We start from the raw sequence: 18,576 nt of genomic DNA on the forward strand, positions 1-18,576 counted from the left end.
GTATTTTAAGATGACAGCCTAATTTATCCAGGTGGTGACCCTAAACCCAGTGACAACTGACACACAGACCATGTGGAGATGGAGGCAGAGACCGGACAGATGCGGCCACAGGTCCAGGAAGGCCAGCGGCCCCCCAGAAGCTGGAAGGGGCAAGGAAAGATCCTGCCCCGGAGCGTCTGGAAGGAGTTCAGCTCTACCGACATCTCAATTTGAACTCGTGTCCTCAGAACTGTGAGACCATCATTTTGAGTTGTCACAAGTCTCCTGGTCTGTGGTCATTTCTTTCTTTCTTTTTTTTTTTTTTTAAAAAGCCATTTATTTTAAAAAACTGGTTTGTCAAATCACATACACGAGCAGATACACAACTACCAAAGTGGCCCTGTAATAGACACCAGTGGGGCGTTCACCACACAGTACCTGAAAAATACAGCTAAAAAAGAGGAGTCTGCTGAGTATTGAGTTTCAGATTCCTACTGGACTCCTGGTTGAATGGCTTTAAGTTAGCATACAGTGAGTGAGAGGTAGAGTCCCAAGTGTCGTAGCAATGCCTCAGGGCTCCATTTAAAACAAAACAAGAACAGAAACCATTTCCCCTTTGCACAAGGGAAGCCTATCCTATTTTTTTTTTTTTTTTCCTTTGTGAAAACTGAAGCCAAGTTTCTCTTCCCAAATGAGTCAGGTTCCCAGTCAGAGAGTGTGTGTGGTAACCTAGGTATTGTGCTTGTCGGCCCTTTAATTTCCCTCACCTTTTGATTCAGATTCTTCTTCTGCATTTTGTAACCACTCAACAAATTTCTTCATCTGGTCAAGGAAAACACTTTTGCCTTTGGCAACATGTGCTTCTTTATACCACTTCAATATCGCTTCTTCACTCAGAACATCAGCTTTGTAAAAGAGAACCACAATCTTCTGGAAGGCTTTCATGAAGTGGATGTTGTCATAGCAGTATTCCTGAACCTTCTGGAGGAGGATTAGCTCTGACTGACTTTGGGAGCTGAACACAGCCAGCAGGGGAGCGTATTGCTTCAGGTGCTTAAGAGCTTGCTCTGCAACAAGTTCTTCCTTCTTGTTCCATTCGACAGCATTCATTATACAGGTCCACAGAAGTCCAATCACTGCTGTTTCTGGAAGATCATTCCTCTTCATTTCTTCTTTGACATAAAGCACCACCTCCTTGATTGGGCATTCCTGAGACAGTCTCTCTTGGAGCTCTTTCTGCAGTTCTTTCCTGGTGCCCAGGGATTGCTGGACTCGGAGGAAATCTGAAAGCCCCTTCAGACCTGTGTCAGTGAAGTATTTAGCAAAATGATCCACACTCTGTCTATTTACTGGAAAGAGTTCAAGCAGCTGCTTGTCTAAGTTGGCTTTTCTCAAGGAAGAGGTAACAGAGTTGGCGTTTTTTTCTGCCATCCAGGCTTTGAAAAGCTTGACAGCAAACGAGGCTGCAATGCCTTCTTTGACTAAGCTGTCAGTGAAGAGACTGGTGAGGATGGTGGCAGGAAGGGTGCCATTGCCCAGCAGGATCCCGGACAGCATGGCCAACTTTGTCTGCTCTGTTTCAGAAAAGGCTTTAAGGAAGAGGAGAAGCTTTTTCATTTCATCTTCAAATGCCTTTTCCAAATACTTGTATCTCCTGATGAGTTTATTGAAGACCTGAGCATCGTTCTGGATGGTTTCATGATCTTCATTTGCTGAAAACACACAGTGGTTGGTCATCTTAGTCTTGTCACCATCATCTATGCGTGTTCCTCCAGGGGCAAGCATACTGCCCGCCACCAAGATATCAAAGAGTGTGTCTGCATAGCGACGATAATCTAATCTTGAGCCTGTTGAGTCCAGAAATTTGGCTACAGCTTCAAGGTCATCACCAGCTTCATTAAGTCCCTGGACAAGTGTATCCCTGAAGACTGTGGGTTCGAATTTCTCTTTTTCATCTGTTCAGAATTAGGGAACATCTTTGTGGCTCCCAACTGCAGGCTGATGGCAAGGGCCAGCTTACTGGTGGAGTCACGGCTGCAGTTGTGCAATAGTTCTTGGGCTCTCCTGGCTCTGGAAGCTCAGTTACAGTGAATCAGCGTCACGCTCATCACGCAGCTTGAGCCCTTTTCCTAGTTTTGAACTGCTGGCCTGTTAGCACTGGCTTCTGATGCTTATTCATAAAATTTCTGTCCAAGGAGGTAGCGACGACGCGCGAGGCTGGGGGCTGCGGCGACTCCTGCAGCTGCAGTGGCGGCAGCAGACAATCTGTGGTCGTTTCTTATAGCGACCACAGGAAACTAATGCAATCTGTTCTGTTTGTTTTGTGAGACAGAGGTTTCGCTGTGCTGCCCCGGTCTCACGCCTGTGGGCTTCCTGCCTCGGGGTCCTGAGTAGCTGGGATTACAGGCCTGTGCCACCACGCCCGGCTGCAACCACTGCTTATAGTTATAGGTGTTTGCTCAGTAGAAATAAAAACAGGAATTACAGAAAACCCCGTACAAGAGTCAGTCTTTCTTTCTTTCTTTCTTTCTTTCTTTCTTTCTTTCTTTCTTTCTTTCTTTCTTTCTTTCTTTCTTTCTTTCTTTCTTTCTTTCTTCCTTTCCTTTCTTCTTTCTTTCTTTCTCTTTCTTTTTCTTTTTTTCTTTTCTTCTTGTTCTTGTTCTTCTTCTTTCTCTCCCCCCCCCCCCTTTCTTTCATACTGAGAATTGGACCCAGGGTGCTTTATCTCTGAACTACACCCCGCAACTCTTTTTGATTTTTATTTTGAAACAAGGTCTTGCCAAGTTCTGAGACTGGCCTCAAACATGAGATCCTCCTGCCTCAGCCTCCCAAGTTGCTGGAATTACAGGCGTGCACCACTCACTGAGCCCAGCTGTAATAATGTTTATAGAGGGTTTTTTTCAAAATTGTCTGAACTGTGGAAACATCAAGGTCCTTCAATGGTGAATGAATAAATAAACTATGATATCTCTGTACAAGGGAACAGTACTTTCGGTAGGCATTTTTGATTTAATTTAATTTATTTTATTTTGTGGTGCAGCCTCACTGTGTTGCCCAGGCTGGCCTTGAACTTCTGTGCTCAAGTGATCCTCCTGCCTCAGACTCCCAGTAGCTGTGTGTTAGTCAGTTTTCTGTTACTGTGACAAATGCTCGAGATAATGAACTTATAAAAAGGGAAGGTTTGTTTTGGCTTATGGCTTCATAGGTTTCTGTCTGTGCTGGCTTGACTGCTGCTTGGGGCCTGTGGCATCCTGGTGGGAGCACTTGGTGCGGGAGGCCTTTCGCCTCATGGTGGCTGCAAAGCAAGAGACAGGAAGGGGTGAGGGTCCCATATCCCCTTGAAGGGCATGTCCCCAGTAACTGAACCTCTCTAAGGTGGCCCCACCCTTCAAAGTTTCCATCCCTTTCCATGAGCCCTGAGGTTGGAGACCAGGCCTTTAACACATGGGCTTGGGGACATTCCAGGTCCAAACTCTATAAAGCTGAGACTGCGGGCAGGCGCCACCTCACCTGGCAACAGGAAGTGAAGATGCATGCAGCAACACGGACAGATTTCAGGGGTATCAGGCTAAGTGAAAGAAGCTGAATCAAAAGTCCCCTTCCTGCTGCCTGTTGTGGTGCACGCCATCATCCCATGGCCAGAGCCTGAGGCAGGAGGATCACCAAGTGCAAGGCCAGTCTGGGCAACCTAGGGAGACCCTGTCTTCAAATAAAATTTTAAAAAGGGGCTGGGGACGTAGCTCAGTGGTAGAGCACCCCTGGATTTAAGCCTCAGTACTGAAAAAAAAAAAAAAAAAAAAGCACTACATATCGTATAATTTCATTCAAATAATGTTCTGGAAAAGGTAAAGCCACAGTGATGGAGCAAAGAACTGTGGTTGCCAGAGGTTGGAGGGTGGGGGGCTTGTGGGGGTGGGAGAGAGCAGCTTGAGAGAATTTCCTGGGTGATGTGGATGCTCTGTGTCTTATTTGCAGCCGTGTGGTATGGCGTCGCTCTTGTTGAAACTCCTAGAACTATACACCAAAAAAAAAAAAAAAAAAAAAAAGAAAGAAAGCAAGAGTACATTTTGTTGTGAGTTAAAAATCAATTAATCAGACAATCTTAGTTGGGCGCCGTGTGGCACGCCTGTAATCCCAGTGGCTGGGGAGGCTGAGGCAGGAGGATCACCAGTTCAAAGCCAGCCTCAGCAACTTAGTGAGTCCCTAAGCAACCTAGTGAGATCCTGTCTCAAAAGATTCTAAAAGGGCTGGGAATGTGGATCAGTGGTTAAGCACCCCTGGGTTCAACCTCTGGCACACACACACACACACACACACACACACACACACACACACAATCATACGATCCAGGAACTGACATCTTTGAACCACTCATACACTTTAGAGTTAGAAACTTCTCGACTTTTCAGGGTAACGATAACACAAGCTTCTGCTTTGCCATTTCTCTGTGCTCTGTGCAGCGCGGCCTGAGCGCGCTGAGGTGGTGCTGTCAGCGCTGGGGTCGAGTCCAGTCTCCGCCTCCTGGTCCTCAGGTCCAGGGCATGCTGGGATTTCTGGTCAGTCCAAGGTGGGAAGGTTGCCCAGCACCAAGCAGTGCTGCTCGGGCGCCCACCACATCTTGCCTCGAAAGCCAGCAGCTGGCGGAGTCTCAGTCTGGACGTGGGGGCCGGTGATGCGCAGTGGCTTCTCCTCAGGGCATGGAGTCCGCGGTCCGGGCTCAGCTCCTTCCCCTCCAACGTGGGCGCCTTTCACCGGGTGCCAGGGCTTGTGCTGCTCCGTGTGCCACTTGGTCAGGAAGCTTTATTGCTTCTTTCTTTTCTATTCCGTTTCTTTTGAGCCCTTCAGCTCTACTTTAAAAATCACACACACACACGACTGTATTGAAGTCTAAACACAGACAGGAAAGTTCACACACCAGCTTAATTAATTTTTACCACCAACACTCAGATCAAGAAAAAAAAAAAAAAAAAAGTTTCCAGATACCCCTTCAAGTTGCTACCCCAGAAAGTAACCTCTATCCTGGCCTATAAAACCAGAATCTAAGGTCTTTCTCTCTCTCTCTCTCTCTCTCTCTTCTCCCCCCCTCCCCCCCCCCCCCCCCCTCTTTCTTTTTCTTTTTTCCTGCACTGGGGATGGAACCTATGCGCACTTAACCCCTGAGCCACACCTCCAGCCCTTTTTTGTACTGTATTTAGAGACAGAGTCTCACTGAGTTCCTTAGGGTCTCACTAAGTTGCTGAGGCTGGCTTTGAACTTGTGATCCTCCTGCCTCAGACTCCCGAGTAGCTGGGATTACAGGTGTGCGCACTGCACCTTGCTGGAATAGAATTTTAAAGGGACATGTGGTTGCTGCCCAGAATGGGTTTCCCAGCCTTCCTTGTAGCTAGGTGTGGCCAAGTGACTCTGCTCCAGCCAATGGGCTGTGAGCCAGAAGTCCAGGGTGCCACTCCCAGGCTCATCCTTGATCACAGTGGCCATCTCTCCCCAGACCCCTTTCCCTTCCTGTTGGGAGTGGGGGAGAACTCAGTCACCTCTGACCCCAAAGTGGCAGCCACAGGTTGTACACAAGGTGGTCTGTGAGGGATAAGGAACTTAAGGGAGGGGTCAGAAGTGGGGGTCCCTGTGACATCACACGTGTGCCCTGCTGTGTCTGACTGCCTGGTGTCCACACAAAAGCTCCTGGTGGGCTGATGCTGGATCTCCAGCAGGACTGTCCTGTGAAAATATAGTGTGAGTCCTAAATGCTATCTAAAAATTTTTAGCGACCTTGTTAAAAAGAAAATACAGAAGAACAGATAAAGTGATAATGGTAACATATTTAATGATGTACTATAATTATTAATGTTATATTAATAGCAATGATACTAGTGAAACTCTTATAGCCACAGTAATATTATTTCTAGTATGCCATTATATGTGAATTAATAATAGATTTTGCTTAATTCAATTCATCCAAAATATTAACATGTAATCAGTCTAAAAACTGCTATCGAGGTCTTTTACAATCCTGTCTTTTTTGTCCTGCCTTTGAAACCGTGTGTGTTATAGTCACAGCCATCTCAATTCAGGCTGGTGGTATTTCAAGGACCCAATGTCCGCCAGGCTGATGCCTGCTGTGTTGGGCAGTGCAGGTCTGGATCTTGAAGACGGGAGGCAGATACCCCAGCATGAAGGGGACACACACAGGATGGTGAATACACACCTGCGATTGCAGTCCTAGAGAGTCATCCGCAAAAAGTAATTGCATGCTGGCACTGGGATAATGCACGAGGGTCTGTATAAACCTTTCGATGGTTCGGAAACCACCTAAAATTCTATCAATAGGGAAGTGAGTAAACAAACAGCTTTCAAACTAACAAAGGACTTATCATGCTGGTGAGACAAAACAAGGTATTCTAAAAATGTACTTACAAAAAACACAATTCCAGCTGGGTGTGGTGGTGTTTGCCTGTAATCCCAGTGGCTTGGGAAGCTGAGGTAGGAGGATCACAAGTTCAAAGCCAGCCTCAGCAACTTAGTGAGGCCCTAAGCAACTCTAGATAAAAAATTAAAACAGTCTGGGGATGAGGCTCAGTGGTTAAACACCCCTGGGTTCAATCCCTGATACCAAAACAAAAGATTTATCAAAGGTCCAGGTCATAGAATATTTAGGTCAAGTGGATGTATGTCCTGGCTTCCCAAGTCTCTCCTCTCCAGCGCCCCCTTCAGGCCTGGGTCAGAACAACAAGGCCCAGAATCCCCACAAATCCCCCTTCAAAATCCTCCCTGAGTAACCACACATGTAATTGAACATCTGCACCCGTGTGTCTGAAACGCCACACTTGAGGAAGTCTAGGTGCCTCGCTTCCAAACTGTGAATTCAGAAAAGCAGCAGAAGACTGGAGGCTGAATGATGGGGGGCGGGGAAGGTAAGTTGGGGCTTTCAATGCTTTTTGGGGGACTGGAAGAGTGCATTTCCAGATTGTTGAATATTTACAAAGAGCACGATTACCTTTGCAATGAAAAGAAATCTTGATTTCTGTCTTTCCTGTTTTTTGAGACGGGGTCTTGCTGTCTTTTCCAGGTTGGCCTCAAACTCCTGGGATCAAGTGATCCTCCTGCCTCAGCCTCCTGAGTAGCTAGGACTACAAGCAGGTAGTACTGTGCCCAATTCAGAAAACTTGATTTTCAAAGATTGAAGGTTTCTGTAGGAAAAATATCATGGGGGTGGTATACTGTGGAGTTGCAGGACAGCCTGGGGGAAAAATGAGCCTGTTTCTGTATCAGCAGAACCACACTCACTTGGGAGGTTGAAAAAGGCTCCCAGTGACGCCATGTCTAACTCCCAGCAGCTGCAAATAGTGTCTCTGACGCGGTAAAAGGCACTTTGCTGTTGTGACTGAGTTGAGGATCTTGAGATGGGGACACTGTCCTGCATTATCCAGTGGGCTCCAAGTGCTCACAACAGTTCTCCTTTGAGAGAAGCAGAGGGATATCTCAGCACACAGTAGAGGAGGAGGTGATGTGGACACAGAGACAGGAGAGAAGAGAGGCAGCCACAGGCCGGGGTACCTGTCAGGAGTTAGAAGAGGCAAGGAACGCTTCTCCCTGGAGTCTGCAGTGAACGCGGCCCTGATGGCACTTTTTGGGTCAGGGGGTGAACCCAGGAGCACTCTATCACAGAGTCACATCCCAGCCCTTTTTATTTTATTTCGAGGCAGAGTCTTGCTAAGTTGTTGAGGCTGGCCTTGAACTTGAGATCCTCCTGCCTCATCCTCCTGAGTCCCTGGGAGTACAAGTGTGTACTACTACACCTGACCCTGGTGACATCTTAATTTGAGACTTCTGGCCCTTAGAATTGTGGGAGAATAGATTTCTGTTGCTTTAAGACACCTATTGTTTTGTGGCAGTTTGTTATAGTAACCACAGAAAAATAACACAGATCTCCTGGACACACGATGGGGCTACCTTCTGATAAGCCCATCGTTAACTGAAAATATCCTAAGTCCAAAATGAGTTGAACCCACCCAACCTGCTGAACATCAGAGCTGAACGCCACGGGACACCAGGGACACTGGAGGGAGTTGGTTGTGGCGCCCTGTGATCGTGGGGGCTGCAAGAGCTACTGGTGCCCGCCCTCGTGAGAGTATAGGACCGTATCTCTCTAGTTTGAGAAGAGATCAAAATCCAAATTTCAAAGGCATATCACTTCCACATCATTGTAGAGTGGAAAAATCCTAAGTGGAGCCATGGTAAGTCAGGGACTGACAGAAGGGGATCCTTCCCGGGTGCTAGCACGTCTCTCAGGGAACCCAGAATGAATGAAGGAATGAACGAATGAAGGAATGAATGCAGGAAACAGGAAATGACGAGATGTGAGCTCATTTCTAAGATGATGGCTACGGCTCCTCAGGGGCTGCTTCTCCCACCTTCAAAACCCTACAGGGAAGATTTACCAGCACAGCGCGCCCAAGTGCTGGGCCACCTCTGCCAACCTGGATGCCCGTTCAGCAGGGGCTGGGGGAGTCACAATCCCTGCCTTCCAGGATCCTCCTTAAGCCGACTGGACTCCAGAGTTTCCCCAGAAATCTGGGGCGGGAGAGGGAGGGGAAGGGCAGGGCAGGGCATCCTCAGACGGGGACACCAAGGCCAGGAGAAGGACTGAGCCAGACAGGAGGGGTCCTTTCCACTGGCTTCCTCCCTTCTTGAACCAGGAGCTTCCTCAGCTTCCAAGCCCTGAACTGTCTCCCCCGACCGAGAGAAGGTGTGGGGTTCCCTGGGGGTGTGCCCCAGAGACGGAGCCCCAGCCAGGGTGCCCAGTGCACAGACCAATGGGTGCCCCCGGGAGAAAAGACGGGTCATTTCCTCCTCGCTCTCCGCATCGTCCCTCGAGGCTTTAAAAACCACAGCCCAGACAGGCAGGAGGGACCTCAGTCGCCACACAGCCCTGGAGCACAGGACATGGTGAGTGCCACTGCCTCCTCCCCGTCCTCAATGTCCCCTCTTCCCCCCTCTCCCTCCTCTCACGCTCTCACGCTCCAGGGATGGGATCTGGCCAAGGAATAAAACTGTCATTATGTGGGCCACAGCCACTTCACAGGACAGAAATTTCCCCAGGGCAGGGAACCTTCAAGTTGGGTCTCATAAGATGATTAAGAATTCCACAAAGTAGCGGGGTGTGGTGACACGCACCTATGATCCCAGCTGCCCGGGAGGCTGAGGCAGGAGGATCTTGAGTTGCAGGCCAGCCTCAGCAACTTAGGGAGGCCCCGACTCTAGTTGAACAAATAAAAGACCGGCGATGTGGCTCAGCTGTCGAGTCCCCAGCACAGGGGGGGAAAATTCCCACCAGTGGAGAAAGCCCGAAGAGGTCTTCTAGGCAGGGGTCATGGCAGGGTCAAGGTCGGCAGGCTGGAAAGAGCCGGTCTGGAAGAATGGTCAAGATCCACACAGGTGTTTCAGATGGGGGATTATAGAGATGGGGGAACGGGTGCCCAGGCAGGAGCACATTCCTGGGTCCATCAGGTGTTGGTGGCAGACCCAGCTGCCCCATGGACTCTGAGTCTCAAAGGAGCCCATCTGCTAGCTAAATTGGGGCTCCCCTTCCTTACCTGAATCCCGCGGGGCCGGGCACTGTGCCAGCAGAGATGCTCATTAGCATCTGCAGCGCCTGAGGCCCTGGCCTTGCTTCATCTGCTTGTGGGAGGAAACGGGAAGCGGCTGATGGAGCAGGAAGGGGTGCGACATTGCCTCACCCCCCTCAGCCCACCCTCGGGGCCATTTGAGCAAACTGGGCCTTCAGAACCTGACCAACCACCAGCCGCTGCTCCCCCGCCCCCCATAAAGTGTTCTGAAGTACCAAAGGGTATTCAGAGAAGCCACTCTCCTGCACCCCAGATGTCTACCTTCACTCTCCTGCACCCCAGATGTCTACCCTTCCCTTGCAAACAGCTGTACGTTTTGTACATTATTTCATATCTTGTTTTTTCGTGACTATCATCTATTTTTTTCTTATGGTACTGGGGATCGAACCTAGTGCTTTATCACCAAGGTATATCCTCGGTCCTTTTTATTTTTTATTTTGAGACAGGGTCTCCATAAGTTGTTGAGAGCCTCACTAAGTGGCTGAGGTTGCCCTTGAATTTGTGATCCTCCTGCCTCAGCCCCCTGAGTTGCTGGGATTACAGGCATGTGCCACCACACCCAGCTAACAAAGATTATTAACCAGCTTTTATTGAGAGCTTACTGCATGCCAGGAATCATGCTAAAAACTTTACATTCACACATTTCACCTTAACCTATAAGAAAGGTACCAGATTCCCACGTATTTTAAGGGAGCTGAGATCCTTTTTATCTGTCATATAATATTCCAGTAGGAAATTTCATTCCCTATCAGTGGAGATTTTGGTTATTTCCAGTATTTTTTCTTTACCTTTTTTTTTTTTTTTTTTTGTACCAAGGATTGAACCTAGAGGTGCTTAACCACTGAGCCACATCCCCTCCCCTTTTTATATTTTATATAGAGAGAAGAGAGACAGGGTTCTCCCTAAGTTGCTTAGGGCCTCATAAATTGCTGAAGCTGGCTTTGAACTCACAATCCTCCTACCTCAACCTCCTGAGTTGCTGGGATTACAGGTTTTGTCTTTAAAGCTAAGTCTGTACCTCTACTAACATCTCTGGACTCCCCTGGTTTTCCAGAACCCAAGGCACAGGTAGATGTCATTTTGACAGACATGGCCAATAGCTGAACCAATTTCTCTTTCCACCTATGGTGCAGGAGAGCCCCTGCTGGCCTTCCCCTCATCCCACACCTTACCAAAGTTTTCTTTTTGTCTCTTTTTGCCATTGTCAATCTCAGAGGTAGTTCTTTGCAGCCTCTCAGGGTCCACAGACTTGTCTTTTCACTTTTTGTTTGGACAGTACTAGGAGTTGAACCCAGGGCCTCTCACACGCTAGGCGAGGGCTCTACTGACGAGCTGCGTCCCCAGACCTCCCTTGCTTCTTATAATCTGACCATTTCTGGTTTTGGGTGTGCGGGGCTTTCTCTTTACAAAGACTGTGCGAACTGAAGAACAGTAACCTAAGCGTCGTGTGCTGACCCTGCACTTGCCCCCCGTCTGCAGGGCCACACGTCCGATGGCTCTCTGTGCTTCTATGAGGGGACTGTTTGAAGCCAGTGTGTTGTGTGGGGATGGGGTAGGGGGTTGTTCAAGAAAATGAGCAGGCCTGGCCAGGGTGGGCCCACAGTCCCAGGCAGTCCTCCGCGGGTCTGTGACTGCCACTTTCGTAGGGGACAGGTGGTCTGACTTCCCCTGTTGGAAGGATGGGGAAACCCAAGCGCAGAGGACGGGGCAGCTGAGTGAAGACCATCGCTTTTCCCGAGCGTCCGCTGCTCGGCTGTGGCCAGGCAGGGTCTCTTCCCGTGATCCCACGTTTTGTCCTTATCTCGGCCATCCCCGCTGCAGGCCTCCAGCCTCGCTGGCCTGAATCCTTGCCCCGGATCCTCTCTGGTGCTCCCGCCTCTGGTCTAACCTCAGAGCGGCTGGAGGGATAGTTCTAACCCTAAACTTGAATGTGGTGCCCCCTAGCTCATAGACCATGGATGGCTCCCCATTATCCCAGGATAAAACCCAAACTCGTTGACATGGCGCCTGGGGTCTTTCAACCTTGCTTAGACACCGGCCAGCCACCCCGACCTCTGGATTTCCAGTGCGTGGCACACACCCTCCCTCTTGCCTCGGGTCCTTCTACCTAGAATGCACATTCTTTATCTTGTGGCCACTCGTCACTCAGAGAGGGCTCTCCCATGTCTGCTCTTGCCGACTGAGCAGTTAGAAAGGCCTCGCAGAAGCCTCAGTGTTCTCGTCTGTAAAGTGGGCATTACCACGGCAACAACCCACCCCGAGCTGGAGTAAAGGAGATAACACCCAAACGGGAACGGGATGTAGGATGGAGCTCGGCGATTATTACAGCTGTTCTTGTGAATGTGGTGTCTCCTCTTTGCCCTGTTCACCTCTGATCCATTCACGGGTCCGCCCGGCCAACCCCGTGGTCTAAGCCACCCCTGTCCCCTGCCTCCCCGGACCCTTTCAATCTCCTCTTCTTCCCAGTGTCTGCTCTCACTCTCTCTCTCTGTTCAACAGACCAGAGCTCTGGTTAAAATGAGCACATGAACTCAGAAGCAGTAAGGGTACCCTGTGTCTTCCTGGCTGCGACATAGTTACTGTTTTACCTGCTGTGCTGGGTGGGGCCCAGGGCTGCTGCTCTGCCTCTGAGCTCCCCGCCTGAAGACACTGTGATTAGGTAATTAACAAACCAACCCCCGGGAAGTCCCTCCCACAGTCCCTGGCACTCAGGAACACTTAGTGGCCAGTGCTGCCCCCTGAGGTAGCCACTAGCCACATGGGCCATCTAAATTTAATTAAAATGACATACGATTAAAAGTTCAGTTCCTCAGAGAGCTGGCCCTATTTCAAGTGCTCTACAGCCAGGTGTGGCTGGGGCTGCCCTCTTGAACTTCACAGATGGTGGAAGGTCATCAAGGAACGTTCAGTTGGACAGGGCAGCAATCTTTTTTCTCCAGGATGTTTTTCCAAGCCTCACACCAGGCCGGACTCTGTGAAACACTCACGATTCTAATCAGGGCACTTGACTCTCCCTCTCCCTGTAGACCAGAACCTCTCCAAGAGCAGAGGTCAGGAATGTCTGGTATGTCCCCTGGCGGTGAATATTTACCTACAGAAGGAATGCTCCTAGGATCTTTATCTTAGACTCTTGGAATTGTAGAACAGATAACTGGGTTGTGGGATACCCTCTCCCTTGGCATCCACAGTGTATTGGTTCTGGGACTTCAGAGGTACTCAAGTCCAAAGATGGCAAGTCCCTGTATAAAATGGCTCAGTGTTTGCATTAAACTCTGCACATTCTTCCCTATATGTTATTTATTTGTTTACTTTCTGGTACTAGAGATTGAACTCAGAGATCCTTAGCCACAAAGTCACATCCCTGGCCCTTTTAATTTTTTTATTGTAAGACAGGGTCTCACTGAATTGCTTAGGGCCTTACTAAGTCACTGAGGCTGGCCTTAAACTTGTGATCCTCCCGCCTCGGCCTCCTGCGCTGCTGAGAGGTATGGGTATGGGCCACCGTGCCCTGTTCCCTTGTCCTTTCAATCATTTCTAGATGACTTAGAATACCTATCTGATCTAAATGCCATGCAGATAATTGTTTAGGGAATAACAACGAGAAAAAAGTGTCGTTTTCAATACCCACATGATTATTCTTCTCCAATAGTTTCGATCTGTGTTTGGTTGAGTCCAAACCTGTGCACACGAAAGGCCGAGCGTCTCCTGCGTAATATTCAGGTTTGGGAATCGGCAATGCACTTCGTGGTTCTCAATCCAAGAAGAACAAAAGCATATATAGAGAAAAATTGACTTCTAATTTCAGTTCCCCCAGCCTCCTCCCCGGGGGCAAACACTGTGACAAGATCCCCGAGCTAGCATGAGTATACATAAGTAAACACACACACACACACACACACACACACACACACACACAAAGAGTGTTTCCCCTTTTGCAGGCACTTATGCTTTGTGACTGAGTGTCTGACCTTTTCTACTTTACCCTAGATCTTGGAAATATGTTCACATCTGTACCTTAACAACTTCCTCATTTTTTTTTTTTTTGCAAGTTCTTTGGCCAAGATATGCCACCATTAATTTATCGAGTCCCCTCTTGCTGCCTAATTAGCTTGCCAATCCCCCCTTGCTGAGCACTTCAGTTATTTCCAAACTTTGTTAGGGTTACTGCAATGATCAAAACTTGGTGAGCTGTTTGCACGGAGAAGATTCTGGAAATTGGAGTGTTCTGTCCTCATGAAGTCAGCAAAAGGAAAGGACAGAGTGACATCATGCAGGAAAGGAGCTTTATCAGCTGCGGGGTGGGGATGATGGTGCAACTGGGGAGCAAGGATCAGGAGGCCTTGCTTTTGGGGTCGAACCATTCTGCAGCCAAGGACTGCTGAGGGCTTGTGAAGTCAGCAGAGGCAGATGTTAGCTTCATGTGTCACATCCAAAGGGAACAAGCAAAATGTCTGACAACCTGCTCGGGTGCAGAACTTCCCAGAGCAGGGGCTTGCAGCTGTGCCCTGCAGAGTTCTGTGGAAACCTGAGCATGCGCCTCCAGGAGGGGGCGGAGCCCAGAGATGCTGACCCTGGGGCAGGGGAGCGGAGTCTGTGCCTAGGGCAGGGGCTATTTACCAAAGGAAATATTTCAAATATTTGAACTTTCTCTTTTGGAATGTTTTCAGAGTTACAGAAAAATTACAAGAATAGTGCAAGAAGTCTCATATAAATTTTTCCCAGATTTTCCAAACTTATCTATCCATTATCTATCTATCCACCATCTATCTTCCATATGTTCTATCCATCCGATTTTCTATCTGTTCATCATCCAACCATCTAGACCTCCCTTTTCTCTTTCTCTGTTTCTTTCTCTCATCTGTTGTCTTTTTTATTTTTATTTTTTGGTGTAAGGTGTAAGCATCATGCTCTTTTATGCTGCAAAACTTCAGTGTCCCTTTCTCAAGTGAGTGAGGACATTCACCTCCACGAGCATTGGTAGTCACTGATATCAGAAATTCAACATTTGGCTGGGAGCAGTGGGCACATCTGTAATCCCAGCAGCTCGGGAGGCTGAAGCAGGAGGATCGCAAGTTCAAAGCCAGCCTCAGCAACTAACAAGGCCCTAAGCAACTTAGTGAGACCCTGTCTCAAAATAAAAAAGTAAAAAGGGGTGGGGATGTGGCTCAGTGGTAAAGTGTTTGACTGGCATGCACGAAGTCCTGGGTTTGATCCCCAGCACCACGAATTAATAATAATGATGATTACAATAATAAATAAGTAAAATATTATTTATGTCGATGACTGGGTCTTTTGGGTACCACCTAGGTTTTGTGCCCAAGGTAAGCAAGGCACTGCCAAACCACTGCCTTCTCCGGGTAGCCCGGCACTGAACCTCTGAACCAGCCATGGGCCTCAGTGGACAGAAGCCAGGAAAAGGGGTTATGGTGGTAGACGTGTGTGGGGAAAGCTATCCCTTAACACCATCTGAGATTTTAGGAATATTAAAACTCTAACAAGCAGTTGTGTGCACTGATCAATCAGAATGGACAGTGGCGATAGCTTTGCAGTCAGGCTAGGGTGTAGCTGGTCGCTGGGTCATGGGGAAGTCCAGGTCCAGGGGCTTCTGGGTCAGGGGGCAGGGGAGCAGGTAGACCTATCAGGATCGACGTTTTTCAGTATTTTAATGAGTGACGTGACATCCCAGCTACCTTCAGTCTCCAGCATTTCTACTGCTCCAGAGGAGGAAGGCTCAGAGAGGTGACCGGAAACTCGCACGGCTGTGCGGACCCCACCCCCACGCACGGCCCCCACTCAGGCCCTCTCTGTCTCCCCGATTCCACACAGGTCCTCATGGATAACGGCACACTTGATTACCCCGACGAGTACCCCGACGATTACCCCTGGGGCACCCTGAACCCCGACGCACCTGTGGATAACACTTCCTACGCCCTGCGTGCTGCGGACATCATTGCCTTGATCATCTTCACGGTGGTCTTTCTGGTGGGCGTGCCGGGCAACGCCCTGGTGGTCTGGGTGACAGCGTTCGAGGTCAGGCGAGCCATCAACGCCATCTGGTTTCTCAACCTGGCGGTGGCCGATCTCCTCTCCTGCCTGGCGCTGCCCATCTTGTTTGCGTCCGTCGTGCGGCAGAGCGACTGGCCCTTCGGCGAGGCGGCCTGCCGGATCCTGCCGTCCCTCATCCTGCTCAACATGTACGCCAGCATCCTGCTCCTGGCCACCATCAGCGCCGATCGCTTTGTGCTGGTGTTCAATCCCATCTGGTGCCAGAACTTCCGCAGGGCGGGCGTGGCCTGGATGGCCTGCGGGGTGGCCTGGGGCTTGGCCCTGCTCCTGACCATTCCCTCCTTCCTGTACCGCACGCTGCACCAGGAGCACTTCCCATCCAAGGTCATCTGTGGCATCGACTACGGCAGGGACGGCAGGCGCAAGGAGAGGGCGGTGGCCATCGTCCGCCTGGTGGCGGGCTTCGTGTGGCCGCTCTTCACGCTCACTACCTGCTACACCTTCCTCCTGATCCGGACGTGGAGACGCAAGGCCACGCGCTCCACCAAGACGCTCAAGGTGGTGGTGGCGGTGGTGACCAGCTTCTTCATCTTCTGGCTGCCTTACCAGGTGACAGGGATGATGATGGCCTTGTTCCCCAAGTCCTCGCACGTCTTCCTGCGCGTGAGCAGGCTGGACTCCCTGTGCGTCTCCGTCGCCTACCTCAACTGCTGCATCAACCCGGTCATCTACGTGGTGGCCGGCCGGGGCTTCCAGGGCCGGCTCCGCAGGTCGCTCCCCAGCATTCTCCGCAACGCCTTGACCGAGGAATCCCAGTGCCGGGAGAGCAAGTCTTTCACGCGCTCCACGATGGACACCCTGCCGCAGAAGACCCAAGCGGTGTGAGACCGGGGCTGCCTTGGCCTCCAGCACTCCGGAGTCCCCCTTTCTGGCCGGTCACTATCTTTCTGCATTTTTTTTTTTTTTTTTTTTTTTTTTTATTGGTACCAGGGATTCACTGAGCCACGCCCCAGCCCTTTTTATTTTATTTTTTTTGAGACAGGATTTCGCTAAGTTACTTAGGGCCTCCCTGAGTTGCTGAGGCTGGCCTTGAACTTGAGATCCTCGAGCTTCAGCCTTCCGAGCTGCTGGGAATTTGCGAGTTCACGTAAAGAAAAGCATTAAGTTAATATGCGATTTAATTGGAGTTTTTTTTTTTTTTAAGTAGTGAGTGGAACGATGCTATGTGGTTATGGCGAAATGGAGGAGCAAGACTGAGGTGGGTAGACACATCCGGCGTTATCCACCGGAAGTGGGGTAATAGAAAATGTGACTGTTTTGCTTCGAAAACTGCTGTTTCTGTGTGTGTGTGTGTGTGTGTGTGTGTGTGTGTGGTGCTGGGCGTGGAACCCAAGGCCTTGTGCATACCCGGGAAGTGTTCTTCCACGGGGCGACACCTCCAGCCCTATGCTTTCTTTTTCTGTGGACATTTTATTCTGAAGCCATGGCAGATTCATGTTGTAAGGACTAGTAGAGAGGGAACCTGCGTTTCCTCACATCAGCATGTTGAACTCGACACAGCCAAGGGTCCAGGGACATCCCTATCACCGCTGGGATCCCTGGAGTTGTCCTTCAATGGTCAAGTCCACCCACCTCCCCACCCCAGCCTTGTCCCTTACCCCTGTAAACCACCAATGTGGTGTCTATGTCTGCGATCTTGCCATTTCAAGAACACTTTTCAATAGAATCCTACTATATCTAACCTTGCAAGCTTTTTGAAAACTAGCCTGTATGACTTGTATTATGAAAATAAACAACAAATATGGAAACATGTTATCTATAATGTATAATTTCAGCATGCTGTGTGTACATGTTTGTGTGTGTGGATTAGCTAGAAAATAAGTACAGACCAACATAAGAAGTGCCATAGTGTAAAGCAGGGCACATGCAGTTTTCAATGTCCTAGTAGACACGTGAAAGTGATGGAGCGGCTGGACGCATTGGCGCACGCGTCATCCCAGCGACTGGACTGGGGAGGCTGAGGCAGGAGGATCACCAGTTCAGAGCCAGCCTCAGCAAAAGTGAGGTGCTGAGCAACTTAGTGAGACCCTGACTCTAAATAAAATACAAAATAGGGCTGGGGATGTGTCTCAGGGGTCCAGTGTCCCTGAGTTCAAGCCCCAATACCAAAAAAAAAAAAAAAAAAAAAAAAAAAGAAAGAAAGATAAAGAAAAAAAAAAATAAAAAAAAAAAATAAAATAGAAAATTGATGAAATGAACATTGTCATAGATGTGCCATGGTTTGGGTGGTTGGAATGTTCTCCAGGGCTCTGTGATTGAAGGCTTGGTCTGCAGGGTGGTGCTGTTGGAAGGCAGAGGAACCTCTGGGAGGTGGGGCTCAGTGGGAGGGACTTCGGTGCTGGGATGTGTCCTCTGAAGGAAGCTCTAAGGGACTCCTTTTTTTTTTTTTTTGTGGTGCTGGGGATTGAACCCAAGCACTCTACCAACTGAGCTATCTCCCCAGCCCATCTAAGGGACTCCTTGGTGGCTCTCACTGGGAGGTGGTTATAAAAGTCTGATTGGCCCTACCCAGGCCTCTGTTTTTAATGGGGATGTGAACACTTGCTATGGGCATCTGCTATGGCCATTCTCCATATTAAAACCGGGCTCTCACCAGAAATGATGCAGGTCATGACCTTGAGTGACCTAAGTAAATCTCCTTTTCAGCCTAGCGTGGTGGTGCACACCTGCAATCCAAGCAACTGAGGAGTCTGAGGCAGGAGGATCCAAAGTTTGAGACCAACCACAGCAACTTAGTGGGACCCTGTTTCAAAATAGAAAGTACATAAGGGCTGGGAAGGTGGCTCAGTGGTAGAGCACCCCTGGGTTTGATCCCTGCTCTCTCTCTCTCTCTCTCTCTCTCTCTCTGTCACACACACACACACACACACACACACACACACACACACACGTACACACACACACAAAG

At 49.4% G+C, this 18,576-nt stretch overlaps 2 protein-coding genes and 1 long non-coding RNA gene across 4 annotated transcripts; 1 reads left to right on the plus strand and 2 right to left on the minus strand.

The window, feature by feature from the left end:
- Window positions 1-539: 539 nt before the first annotated feature.
- Window positions 540-2,061, minus strand: LOC306648375 (eIF5-mimic protein 1-like). Its single transcript, XM_079118461.1, has one exon. It carries the CDS (start codon window positions 1,762-1,764, stop codon window positions 733-735), a length of 1,032 nt encoding a protein of 343 aa, XP_078974587.1. The 5' UTR covers window positions 1,765-2,061; the 3' UTR covers window positions 540-732.
- A 3,722-nt stretch (window positions 2,062-5,783) lies between these two features.
- Window positions 5,784-7,624, minus strand: LOC306647756. Of its 2 annotated transcripts, none has more exons than XR_013760153.1 (3): window positions 6,971-7,624; window positions 6,391-6,451; window positions 5,784-6,293 (listed from the first exon to the last, which is right to left on the minus strand). It is a non-coding gene; the product is annotated as an uncharacterized lncRNA (long non-coding RNA). The 2 variants fall into 2 exon arrangements; XR_013760154.1 differs by having other exon boundaries at window positions 6,391-6,514.
- Window positions 7,625-8,667: 1,043 nt separating this feature from the next.
- On the plus strand, window positions 8,668-17,732 carry C5AR1 (complement C5a receptor 1). Its single transcript, XM_079119413.1, has 2 exons — window positions 8,668-8,922; window positions 15,429-17,732. Exons 1-2 carry the CDS (start codon window positions 8,920-8,922, stop codon window positions 16,491-16,493), a joined length of 1,068 nt encoding a protein of 355 aa, XP_078975539.1. The 5' UTR covers window positions 8,668-8,919; the 3' UTR covers window positions 16,494-17,732.
- The last annotated feature ends 844 nt before the right edge of the window (window positions 17,733-18,576 follow it).

The sequence above is a fragment of the Sciurus vulgaris genome, assembly GCF_902686455.1.
Source record: "Sciurus vulgaris genome assembly, chromosome: 17".
In the NCBI taxonomy this organism is placed as follows: domain Eukaryota; kingdom Metazoa; phylum Chordata; class Mammalia; order Rodentia; family Sciuridae; genus Sciurus; species Sciurus vulgaris.

Coding starts and splice junctions, on each gene's coding strand:
- LOC306648375 (XM_079118461.1), bottom strand. CDS start 1,764: ATGCTTGCCCCTGGAGGAACACGCATAGATGATGGTGACAAGACTAAG.